The sequence below is a fragment of the Akebia trifoliata genome, chromosome 11, assembly GCF_017979445.1.
Source record: "Akebia trifoliata isolate Shusen 1 chromosome 11, ASM1797944v1, whole genome shotgun sequence".
NCBI lineage: Eukaryota > Viridiplantae > Streptophyta > Magnoliopsida > Ranunculales > Lardizabalaceae > Akebia > Akebia trifoliata.
The window spans coordinates 42,891,416-42,904,991 of NC_141385.1; the positions used below are offsets into that span (position 1 = coordinate 42,891,416).

The following is a 13,576-nucleotide window of genomic DNA, read 5'->3' on the forward strand; positions in this document are numbered from 1 at the left end:
CCAGAGTTATAATTTGTTGAAATAGCTCACTAATCCATAGACTTTAAAAATTCTTGTGGTGCAAGTGCCCCCAAAGCCCCCACTATAAATCCACCCCTGAATTATGCCAAATTAAATTCCATTTCTCTTGAAATCCTATTATCTTCTATCTCTCTATAATGAAAAAAAAAAAAGAAGAGAAATTCAATCATAAATGAATTTGTCCATTTTAAATAAAGGTAATATTTGATGCGGATTATTTAAATTAATTTAAATATATAATTTTTAAAATATCAAATTTAATTAATTTATTTAATATTTATTATCTTATTTGCATGATTACATTACTCCATGGATTCAAGGCAACAAGAGGACAATACCCTGAAAAATATTTCAAATAAAACCTGTCATTGATTTGATAATTGATAAGGTGAATACCTAGTCCATTTAAAGTCATAGAATTGACCTATGTTACCTGGTTTATTGGTTCGGATTCAAGTTCAGAGTTCATGGTTCGCTAATCTAAAATGAATCCGATTCGTAGGGATAGGTAGAGAAAATTCATTTTTGGATTTGCTTTGATCTCCTAGATTCATTCACTAACTTGGTTCGCTTATATATATATATATATATAATTCAAAAATTTATTTAATTTTTTAGATGTAAGGTTCACTTGTGCATATATATGATTCAATAATTTATTTAATTTTTGTAGACGTAAGATCTAAATCATTCATGTAAGTATACATGATAAAGTAATCAAACTTTGATTGACACATCGCATTCATGTTTTAAAAGGGGTGGTTCAACAATCGACCAAAGTCAAGGTCACATGCCAAAAATGCAGGAATGTTTTTAATATTCACGAAAACTTAAGGTGTAAGTCCAAATTACCAAGATAATAAGCCCTTTGACTTTAATTAATAAAAGTTACTTAGAACCGTGACGAACAAGGATCAGGATGGGGCATGGCAGTCGCGATCCAACTTCTTAGAAATAGGAATTATGTCTACGTGGTACAGTTTGATTAGATATCAAAAACATTGGACTGCGTGCAATTCTCGGCTTGATAAGCAACACCTCTCTTTGATGGACTTCTCTGTCTCTCTATCTCTCTCACTCACGCTTTATTGCTTGGTTATTTAACCTTTTTGTCTGCTTTTAATCTCGTCCGTGGATCTCTCCGTCCAACAAGTCTTGCGCACCACGTTATTATCCTACACCCAAGGAACCATCTTTGACTGGGGTCCCGTTCGGCACCCTAAGTTTTACCACACACTTTAACAAACGCGTTTTGTCCTACATGGGTTAGAAATTTTGGAATGAGCTGATTTTTGGTGAGGATGATCTCCTCACCAAGGAGATCATCCTCACAAAAAATCACCTCATTCCAAAACTTCTAACCCCATCAAAAATGATTTATAAAAAATGGACGGTCCACGATTTTTCAACTTGTAAACATGGGGCTAAACATTTCGGAATGAGCTGATTTTTGGGGAGGATGATCTTCTAATCATAGAGATCATCCTCACCAAAAATCAGCCAATTCCAAAACTTCTAACCCATGTAAGACAAAAAACATTTGTTAAAGTGTGTGGTAAAACTTAGGGTACTGAACATTTCCCCTTTGACTGTCTCTCTAGTTTCTATATGTATTGAACTTTCAGCCTCAGTTATTTCTCATCACTTAAAAAAATTCTACACTTTTTCATCAAAACCAACACTGCCCATTAAAAAAAAACCAAGGAAAAACTGCAAAAACAAAATGGGTGGTTTTGATGAAGCAAAGAATGGTATGTTCTTCTTCTTTTCACACTCTACCACTCTAATGTCTTCAGTTAGTGATTTACTCTCTAAACCCATTTACATGCATGGGCTTTCTACTGTTTCACATCTTGTTCTTTTGATTGTTCTATCTATGTATTGGGCTTACAAGAAACTAAACAAAATCACTAATCTTGAAAACTCAAAACAGGGCAGGTTCTTATATTACAAACAGACCCTTTTTTCTTCATTGTGTCTGTCCTTGCTTAATCTTCTCCTATGTGTTTTAAACTACTTTTATTGGTATAGAAGTGGTTGGTCTTATGAAAACCTTGTGACCCAATTGGATTTAGGAATTAGAACACTTGCTTGGATAGCAATCTTTGCTTACTTACATATCCAATTCTCTAAATCAAGTGAGCTTAATAAATTCCCCACCTTTCTAAGAATTTGGTGGGGTCTGTACCTTTTGGTGTCATGTTCTTGTCTTGTTACAGACCTTTTTTCGTATCGAAAACATCAGTTCTTACCAACCCAAATCTGGGTTTTAAATTTTGTATCGGCCTTTTCGGGTTTATTCTTCTTTTATGTCGGATTGTTCAGTAAGAAGGTCGAAGCAGAGGCTTTTCTTCAAGAGCCTCTTTTGAATGATAGTAGGAGTAATAATGTTGATGGTTCAAGGAAGAGTTGTGAGGATGAAAATGTAAGTCCTTTTGCAAATGCGAACTTTTTCAGTATCCTCACATTCTCTTGGATGAGCCCTTTACTTGCCACCGGTAACCGAAAAACATTAGACCTTGAGGATATTCCTCAACTGGCCGGCAAAGATAGTGTCAATGGAGTCTACCCAATTTTTAAATCTAAGCTCGATGATTGTACTAGTGATGGTAATGAAGTAACAAGTCTCAAACTTGTCAAGGCATTACTCTTCTCGACATGGAGAGAAATCATGTTGACGGCTTTATTCGTGCTTATATGCGCTGTTGCTTCTTATGTCGGTCCATACTTGATTGACACTTTTGTTCAATACCTCTATGGTCGTCGAGAGTTCAAAAATGAAGGGTATCTTTTGGTGGCCATTTTCTTTGTTGCGAAACTTGTTGAGTGCTTCTCGAAGAGGCATCGGTTTTTTCGATTGCAACAGGTCGGTGTTAGGGTCTGTGCGGTTCTAATTGCGGCGATCTACAAGAAAGGTCTTACCCTTTCAAGCCAATCGAGGCAGGGTCATACTAGCGGTGAGATAATTAATTTCATGACGGTTGACGCTGAGAGGATTGGTGATTTTAGTTGGTACCTGCACGATGTATGGATGGTTCCCATTCAAGTCATCCTGGCTTTGTTGATATTGTACAAGAACCTTGGGCTAGCTACGATTGCAGCTTTTGTGGCTACTATACTAGTGATGTTGGCGAATGTTCCGTTGGGAAAATTACAGGAGAAGTTCCAAGGGAAATTGATGGAGTCCAAAGATGCAAGGATGAAGTCTACATCGGAGATTCTAAGGAACATGAGAATTCTCAAGCTTCAAGGATGGGAGATGAAGTTCTTGTCTAAGATAATTGAGCTCAGGAAGAATGAGGAAGGATGGTTGAGGAAGTTCGTGTATACGTCAGCCATGACCACCTTTGTCTTTTGGGGAGCCCCCACATTTGTGTCCGTGGTTACATTCGGGACCTGTATGCTTATGGGAATCCCATTAGAATCGGGAAAGATTTTATCTGCATTGGCAACATTTAGAATATTGCAAGAACCCATCTATAATTTGCCTGACACAATCTCAATGATAGCTCAAACTAAGGTTTCACTTGACAGGATCGCGTCATTCCTGTCTCTTGGTGACCTTCCGCCAGAGGTGGTAGAGAAACTCCCTAGAGGTACTTGCAAGGTTGCAATCGAGATAAACAATGGGAATTTCTCTTGGGATATTTCTTCCACTAATCCAACATTGAAAGATCTTAATTTCCAAGTGTTTCATGGCATGAGAGTGGCTATTTGTGGTACTGTTGGCTCGGGAAAGTCAAGCTTGCTTTCGTGCATTTTGGGGGAAGTGCCCAAGGTATCTGGCACTATTAAGTTGAGTGGGACAAAGGCTTATGTCGCTCAATCTCCTTGGATACAGAGTGGTAAGATTGAAGAGAATATATTGTTTGGTGAGGAGATGGACAGTGAAAGGTATGAGAGGGTCCTTGAAGCATGTTCCTTGAAGAAGGACCTAGAGATTTTGTCCTTTGGAGATCAGACAGTTATAGGAGAGAGGGGAATCAACTTGAGTGGTGGACAGAAGCAGAGAATACAGATTGCACGTGCTTTATATCAAGATGCTGACATATATCTTTTCGATGATCCTTTTAGTGCCGTGGACGCTCACACAGGAACGCATTTGTTTAAGGTAACTCTTCTTTCTTTGACATCTAATTCCTTGTTGTTTCGTTGAATGTGATTCTGAGTTGTTATTCACATAACTGCGATTTCAGTTTACTACCTGAAAGTTGAAACCATACGCCCTCATGCACATACATATATTCAATTCTTTTTGTTTCTTTTGGAATCTATGTAGTTCATTGGGTATCCTTGCAATAAGACTTCAGCTTTTTATTTTACTTTTTTTTCCCGCTGTTTTTGGTAAATAAGCATTTAATCATCAAGGGATTCTTATTTGTGCGAATGATATGTCGAGCTTGGAATGAGCATGAGAGACTAATGATACTTCTTTACTTTTGAGTTCAATCGCTCGAGATCTTTAGTCTCTACCCAGAACTGATGAAAAAAATTGGATCAATTCTTAATATAACTAACAAATCTTCGCATGGCAGGAGTGTTTGCTTGGGCTTTTGGGTTCGAAAACAGTGATTTATGTTACCCATCAAGTGGAGTTCTTACCTTCTGCCGACTTTATCCTGGTGAACATTTCACTTCTTGTTTTTTCTCCGTGACCTCTGATTCCAGGAACCCGATTCGATGGTGATTATTTATTTTCTTTTGCTTAACAGGTAATGAAAGATGGAAGGATTACACAAGCAGGAAAGTATGACGAGATTCTCAGTTCAGGAACAGACTTCATGGAACTGGTGGGTGCACATAAGAAAGCTTTGTCAGCTCTTGATTCTGTAGAGATGGGATCCGCTTATGAAAATTCAAGTTATGGAGAGGTTGATAAGAAGGATGAGCACAAAGAAGAAAATGAAAGAGAAGAGGAACCAAGTAAAATAGATGGGATAGTTGGGCCAAAAGCACAGATTGTTCAAGAGGAAGAGAGAGAGAAAGGCAGAGTTGGTCTTCAAGTGTATTGGAAATATATTACCACGGCATATAAAGGAGCTCTCGTGCCATTGATATTGCTAAGCCAGATTCTCTTTCAGATTCTTCAGATTGGGAGCAATTATTGGATGGCTTGGGCCACTCCCGTGTCCGCGGATGTAGAAGCTCCGGTTAAAGGCACGACTCTCATCTTTGTTTACGTTGCTTTGGCCATTGGTAGCTCATTCTGTGTCCTTGTGAGAGCCATGCTTCTTGTGACAGCTGGCTACAAGACGGCGACACTACTCTTCCAGAAAATGCATTATTGTATCTTCCGTGCCCCCATGTCATTCTTCGATGCGACCCCAAGTGGACGGATACTAAACAGAGTAAGTGATTTCTTCATTTTTTGTTTGCAATTATAATTGAGGTCCATTTGATGGATTTGAAAATGCTATTATAGGTCTTCAGTGGACTTATGTGAGCTATACTCTCTTCCAGGTTTCTACAGATCAAAGTGCTGTGGATATGAACATTCCATATCAAATTGGAGGATTGGCTAATACAGTCATACAACTTCTTGGAATAATTGCAGTAATGTCTCAGGTTGCATGGCAGGTTTTCATCGTTTTTATTCCGGTGATTGCTGCCTGCGTTTGGTATCAGGTAATACCCATGTCCTTAAACTCTATTTCTCAAGTATTATAACCTCTATAAAAATCCATCAGTCAAAGCAGCGGTAGATGTGTTCAAGTATGAGATGAGGGGTCCGACTTTGAATTTTGGAGGAACCCTACTCTTAACATGACACGTGGCCTTTTGTATTTATTTCGCATCTCTACTTTTTAAGTGGGATGGCTGCTTCAAAGTTTTTTGTTAATAGCTCGGCTGATTGGAGGGTGACATCAATGTAAAATTTGTCCATATCAAATCATTTGAGTACTGCAAGTAATAGGATTTCTAAAAATTCTTGTTTTTCCCCCAGCAATACTACTTATCTCCAGCACGAGAACTAGCACGGCTGATTGGAGTATGTAAAGCTCCAGTTATACAACATTTTTCAGAATCTATCTCAGGATCAACAACAATCAGAAGCTTTGATCAGGAATCAAGATTCATGGACACGAACCTGAAGCTGATGGATGGTTATTCCCGGCCCAAATTTAATGCTGCTGCTGCAATGGAATGGCTATGCTTCCGCTTGGATATGTTGTCGTTAATCACATTTGCCTTCTCTTTAATTTTCTTGATCTCTGTGCCAGAGGGAGTAATTGATCCCAGTAAGTGGATCCCATTTGAAATCATCTATGATACCATCATTGTGAAGAACTATGAGTGATTGACCCACAGAAAGAATATTAATCTATATATATATATTTCTCTGTTGTTTTATAGGCATTGCGGGCTTAGCGGTGACATACGGACTTAATTTGAACATTGTACAAGCCTGGGTCGTACGGAATCTTTGCAATCTTGAGAACAAAATTATATCTGTTGAGAGAATACTTCAGTACACAGGTATCCCAAGTGAACCTCCTCTTGTCACAGCAGCAAATAGGCCAGACAGTCTTTGGCCATCAAATGGAGAAGTAGATATTCGTGATCTGCAGGTAATATGTGTTCTATGTCAAAACATATTATTGCATGATATCTGAGGTGAGCAATGCTCACTTGTACACATGACTCCTACTTATACGGAATCTCTGTGCCACATGTCTGTAGGTCCGTTATGCTCCACACATGCCACTTGTCTTGAGAGGTCTCACGTGCAATTTTGCTGGAGGAATGAAGACTGGTATTGTTGGGAGAACGGGTAGTGGTAAATCAACTCTAATTCAGACACTCTTTCGCATTGTCGAACCCTCTGCTGGTCAGATTCTGATAGATGGTATCAACATCTGCACGATTGGTCTGCATGACTTGCGGTCCAGATTAAGCATAATTCCACAAGACCCGACTATGTTTGAGGGGACTGTACGAAGCAACCTCGACCCACTGGAAGAGTACACTGATGAACAAATTTGGGAGGTGAGTTTTCATTAAGATGAATACTAAAAAAGTATGTTGAACTTTAACTTGCACAAAGGTTTCACCAATAGGACACTCTTCTACATGGGTGCTATGTCATTGCTCAAAATTAGGGGTGTACTTTGTTCAGTTTGGGGCTGAATTGGAACCATACCAACATTGGTCGGTTCCACTAAATAAGAGTCTGAACCGAACCGAAATGCCAATAGAACCAAACCAATCCAGACCGAACTAAGGTTAGTTTGGTTCTATGGGTTGCCAATATTCTATAAACTTTCTCATAAATATAATATATATATATATATATATATATATATATATATATATATATAGTGGACAAATATAATAATAATAATAATAATAAAATTTATGTAATAAATCATTAACTTATCCATAAATAAGTCATTAATCTATGCTGTAACACCTAATTGATCAGCTGTCTATTTTCTTAACCCAAAACCGAACCAAACCAGCCCAAAGCTATCGGTTCGTTTCAGTTCTTGGTTTCAACCAGACCAAGTTGCATCCCTACTCAAAATGATACGATGATACATACATTGTCTTAAGTCGCTGAAACAAATTTCTCTATTGTTTTAGGCCCTGGATAGGTGCCAACTTGGAGACGAAGTTAGGAAGAAAGAGGCGAAGCTTGATTCTACAGGTTTGTTCCTTTTGATGATTACAAATATCTAACTTGCATGAGAAACTCACATACAAATGAAAATTCTGTATTTAATACTTTTATTTGACGACTCCAATACGTATACACACACTCAGCTATACATGTGATTCTCACTCATTTGGGTGTTGTAGTTACTGAAAATGGAGAGAATTGGAGTATGGGTCAGAGGCAATTGGTATGTCTAGGGAGAGTACTGCTAAAGAAGAGCAAAGTCTTGGTTCTCGATGAAGCTACTGCATCAGTGGACACTGCAACCGATAACCTGATTCAACAAACACTTAGGCAACAGTTCTTGGACTGTACAGTCATCACAATTGCACATCGGATAACGTCTGTTCTTGATAGTGACATGGTCTTACTTCTCGATCATGGTTAGTACAATCAAATGGGTTCATTTTAATTTAAATTTTTTTTAAGTCCTTGCTTGGTGTTTGAATCTCAATTGGGGCTTGTTTTGTGGGCAGGCCTGGTCGTGGAATTTGACTCGCCAACCAAGTTATTAGAAGACAAGTCTTCCTCGTTCGCAAAGCTAGTTGCTGAGTATACTGTAAGGTCAAATACTAGCTTTGAAAATTGACTGAACTTTGAGTGTTGGTTGTTCGATGATGACGATAACCCAACAGAGATTGACTTATCCAATAGATTTTGTCCGTCATGAGGTAGTAAATATAATGGGAATGCTCGTTGCAATCTTCAACCACTCAGTGTTTTAAGAGCTTTAGGGCGGGTCTATATCAGATTTGAGTTATACTTTTCATATCTTTTGGTTATACTCTATATCATATGAATTAATGGCTATCTGGGAGGAGCGCTCTCTGCAATTGTGATGCAAGAGTTGATCTTCAAATGTTGCAGACTGAGTTTTTTAGTTTAGTTTACTTGTAGATTTTGTAGCACATATAATAGTGCGAAATTAATAAAGATATGATCTTGAGGTCAGAATTAGGCTGTTTGATCTTATGTCACCTGTTTCTTTGGTTTGAATTTGGGTCTTTGGTTTGAATTTGGGTTTGTGCTTCGCAACTTTCGAATAAATCTGGTTTGTAGGGGTTGGCTGAGATATTTCAATTCTTGATTTGTTTTGTTTGCTTGTGCAAATGTATAATTCAACAGACAAGAAGTGGTGGCACTACTAGTTCCAAAGTAAGCTTAAAATGTGAATCGTGTGTTACATATTTTATCTTTTAATACGTAAATTCAATGCATTTATCCGATTTTTCTCAATAAAACTACGGTTCTTCATGTGAAAAATCATCTCATCCTCGTATCATTACATGGCATAAAATATACAGAAAAATATGATATATTTGCATACAATTACGTTAATTCAAAAGTCATTAAGTATGTGTAATTATTTTGTAGAGCAAGCAATGGAATGTGAAAATAAAAAAAATACGAAAGTACAAATATCACAAGGAATTCCAAACCCGAGAGCAAGGTAGGTGACATAGGATTTTGTGGAACTCTACTCCAATGTCTGATTTGAGCAAAATCAGATTCGTTGAAAAGAGAACGAATAGATCTACAATTTTTATGAGAAGTCGGGATAAATAAAATTCATTTACTATGATATATTTGAGTTAAAAGTTACGTTTGGAGCGTGGCATTAGCAAATTGCAATGGGCTTCTTATGCTTTCACAATTGAGCCAATAATGCATTGAATTATTTAAAGCACTTGAGGGACAAGATGAGGAGACAAACATTCCAATCATTCACGATTTATGAATTATGAATTATATGCCAAAGTCACTTGTCGACTTCTTATGCTTTCACAATTGAGCCAATAATGCATTGAATTATTTTGATAATCAAGACATGGGACCTATGTCGAAGCAGTGTTAGGAAACCATCTGGGAAAATTCGAAATTGAAATTTTTTTGGTTCGAGTTCGGTTTGACCCCCATAAAAATCATACTGAGCCCGAATCAAACCAAATGAAAATTCGAAACCTGAACCAATTAAAACCCAAAAAATTCAATAAAAATCTGAAATATTTTCCCCCCATCTCACATTCTATCTTTATAAATATACAATTGGCAACAGAGTATCTATTTTACAGTAGTAAATAGTTACCAATCAAAAGGTTTTTTTTTTTATACAAATGATAACAAAGGAACTATTTTATTTAATAAATAGATACCAACTAGAAAAAAAGTTCTATCTTCATATTTTATATTTCATATAGTAGGCAACAAAATAATTATTTGTGGTAATAAATAATTACAAATGTTTTTTCCCCATCTTTATGTTTTTTTTTTTTTTTTACTTTATACAATAGGCAACAATGAAATAACCAATTATTTTTTAAAATAAGATTCATTGAAAAGAGAGCGAATAGATCTACAATATTTATGAAGAAATCGAGATAAAAAAAAAAGTCACATTTACTATGAAATACTTGAGTTGAAAGTTATGCTTGGACCGTGGCGTTAGCAAAGTGCAATGGGCTTGAATTTCGAAAGAATCTTCTCACACATACCAAAATCAATTGTGAACTTCTCATGCTTTCGCGATTGAGCCAATAATGCATTGAATTGTTTAGAGCACTTGGAGACAAGATGAGGAGACAGACATTCCACCCATTTATGAATTATAAATTATATGCCAAAGTCAGTTGTGGACTTCTCATGCTTTCACAATTCAGCCAATAATATATTAAATTATTTAGAGCACTTGAAGCTCAAGATGAGGAAACAAATATTCCACCCATTTATGAAATATGAATTATGTTCCCCATATTTTTCACAATTTTTTTGTATAAAATGGGCCTCAACTCTCCATTGAAGAGAGTCAAGAGTTATTGAGCTAGAAGCTTGTAACTTAGAATATATTTTTAGCTAAATTGTTGTAAATTTCTTTAAAAATTATCTTGAATGAAGGGACCTTGGCCTTAGTTTTCTTATCTAAAAAGCTTGAAGTTAAATTTTCCAACCCAATAACATTAATTTGTACATGAGGTTGAATATAAAAGAGGTAGAAATTAATTTTAAATCGTAAATTAAATAATTGCTATAAATTACTAGCTTTCTAATTTATATCTCTCTTAATTATTTAAATTACTTTAATTGATTTCAGTTTAAGGATTTCAATTCAACTTCTTTGGCTAGAGTTTAAATGAAATTTCATTACCAGTTATTCTTGACTTTGACATTTCATGCTTTAGTTAAATTCTTAGATGAATTGTACTTAACATAGCCATGTAGTTATTAGAATTTCATACATTTTAAGTGAAGGAAATCTTAGCCTTAAACATCAATTTCTTCTTAAAAGTCTTATTTTCGAATCCAACATGCCTAACCAACTTAGCTAAGTTGTCGCCTTCTCAATTGAGGTCCATTTGAGTTGAGCTAATTTGCTCGTCATCTTATAGATATTTGTACATGTAATCGATCATCTCTCTGCAATCAGTCGTTGTGCAACCATCATCTCATCTACGAAACATTTGGTAATAATGAATTTTTTAATGATCTCTCAACCAGGCAATCATTTGCAATTATTCATTTCATCGACGACATAGATTTTGCAAAAAAGATTTTTTCAATAGTGATCTTTGATCCCCATGAGTTTGAGGGTATTCTAATATGTTTTTTTTATATTTATATAATATAATAATATATTGTCCTTTTGTTATTTCTACTCAAGTTTAGGTAAAAAGAGTATGCTTGTGATTGAAAGATTACTGAGTAATAAAGATCAAAAGGCAAGATTTTAAAAGAATTATTTTAACTTGAAGAGAGAATCTACAACTGGTACTTCAACAGAGTAAAAACTAGGGTAACTAAATTACACTTTAACCCTCTGTAGTTTGGTATAATTTCATTTTGACCACCTAATATTTTGATAATTGCACTTATCTCGCTTATAGTTATCTAAGGGATTCACTTACCCCCTTCAGTCAAATTGTTGTCAGCTTAACAGCTAAATTTATTTTATAAAGATCATTTTGCCCTTTTTAAGATATTATTCTTTTCTATAAACAAGAATATGCCTCTGAAAAAATGAGTTCAATGAATGCTTAGGCTGGGACATTTTAATTATTATTTTAAAATTATTTTTTTCTAATAAAAAATAACGTAAAATAAGAGGGTAAAATAGTAAAATAATATTTAAATTTTAACCAATCAATGAAAAGGGAGGTAAGTGTAATTATCAAAGCTAATTGAGTTCGCCTAGTTTGTAGGAATACTAGAGGAAACGATAACGAATAAGGTTTTTTTTTTTTTTTATACTAACCGAGTGTCCAGGCCAGCTTGCGCGCACCACGACTAATCTCGGGGAGGATTACCACAGCAACCCATCGCCATGGTCTCCCAATTAAATCATGAGAGAACCCAAGAGGGGAATCGAACCCGTGATGTGTGCCTAACCCACACTTCACGTGCTCCCCCTTACCACTTAGGCAACCCAGGGGTGGGTAACGAATATAGATATATAATAATAATAATAACCTTTAAATATAGGGGTGTTCGATTAAATATAAATAGACGATATATAATTTATTCTTTTCCACCATTCTCTTGATTAAGAAGGTAATTTTACCTTGGGCTAATATGGACACTTTGAAAATATCACATTCAAAGATATTTATCTTTTAACTTGATTTTTGACAAACCCTTGTAACCCCAAGATCAAAACTTAGTCATAAAATAAGAATTTCTTTATACTAGAGACATAATCGTCGTTTATATTTGAATAATTTGCAGGTTCGAATACCCAAATGTTAAAATTTCACTTTGGCTGAAACACAAATGATGCTTAGAATATAATTTTACATAACATATCAAATTTTCTAAATTTTAAGAAACAAAAAACTTTTGGACAATTTTGCCCTTCTAAGATTTTATGATATCCTAGGATTTTTTGTTCATCGTATATACCAAATCATGGATTGAATGTGTATATTTATCTTTATTTATTTTATAAGGATAATATATATCCTAGAATAGTGTTCTCTTATTCTTATAAGAACATGTCAGTATTTTTGACATATTAGGGTTTGGGAGACCGGTTAGACTTTGGTCAAGGTAAAGGAGGTATGAGGGCTGAAAATTTTATTTCCTTTTATTTAATTTATGTTTTAACAATTATTTAGGTTGTGCATAATGAAGTGGGAGTAGTGGGAATTGGTAGACAAAATCTAGGAGAGATAAATATCTCCAAAAGTTGCTAAAAAGGTGGAGATGATTGGGATAACTTTTCAAAATTTGAAACTCTTTGCTAAAATATTTTCTACCATTGGATCAAGTCTAAATCAATAATTATTGATTAAAGAGAAAAAAAAATAAGTATTGTATGTGTAAGTCAAACAATATATATATATATATATATATATATATATATATATATATATATATATATATATATATATATATATATATATAAATCATTGGTTTTCTCTTACATATTTCAAAGAGATAAGGTAAAAAGGGTTAGGGTTTTTGAAAACTAACAAATAGTGGGTTGCCATGTAGCAACCTATATTGACTAAATCATAGAAATCTAAGAGATATGTTGGAAAAGGAAAACAATCTTAAACAAATTCTGGTAATCCCAAAAATCTTGACCGTAGGATTAAGAGACCACATTAATTTTGTTAAAGTCATATGCTACTATTAGGGGATTAATAATTTTTTTTGTTGTTGAAGTTTTTAAAAATCCCTAAAGGCCCCTAATTCGTGCTCACCTCATCCCACTTTAGAGAAATTAGAGAAACACTATTATTACTATAAAAATACCATCGGAGAAGCTCCTGAAACTTTTATTTACTAAAGTCTTTTGCTATCGGACGAAACACAATTTTTTTTTCATCTAATCAAGGTCTAGAACATATTTCATTTTTAGATCAAAATATAAGGTAGGTGCAAACCTATACTTTTTTCTTGATC

At 35.1% G+C, this 13,576-nt stretch overlaps 1 protein-coding gene across 1 annotated transcript; it reads left to right on the plus strand.

Annotated features, from left to right (window-relative positions):
• Nucleotides 1-1,661: 1,661 nt before the first annotated feature.
• On the plus strand, nucleotides 1,662-8,632 carry LOC147391845 (ABC transporter C family member 3-like). Its single transcript, XM_086459222.1, has 10 exons — nucleotides 1,662-4,132; nucleotides 4,557-4,643; nucleotides 4,734-5,369; nucleotides 5,482-5,646; nucleotides 5,966-6,260; nucleotides 6,376-6,590; nucleotides 6,703-7,008; nucleotides 7,606-7,669; nucleotides 7,822-8,061; nucleotides 8,155-8,632. The coding sequence occupies exons 1-10, from the start codon at nucleotides 1,745-1,747 to the stop codon at nucleotides 8,265-8,267; spliced, it is 4,509 nt and encodes a 1,502-aa protein (XP_086315348.1). The 5' UTR covers nucleotides 1,662-1,744; the 3' UTR covers nucleotides 8,268-8,632.
• The last annotated feature ends 4,944 nt before the right edge of the window (nucleotides 8,633-13,576 follow it).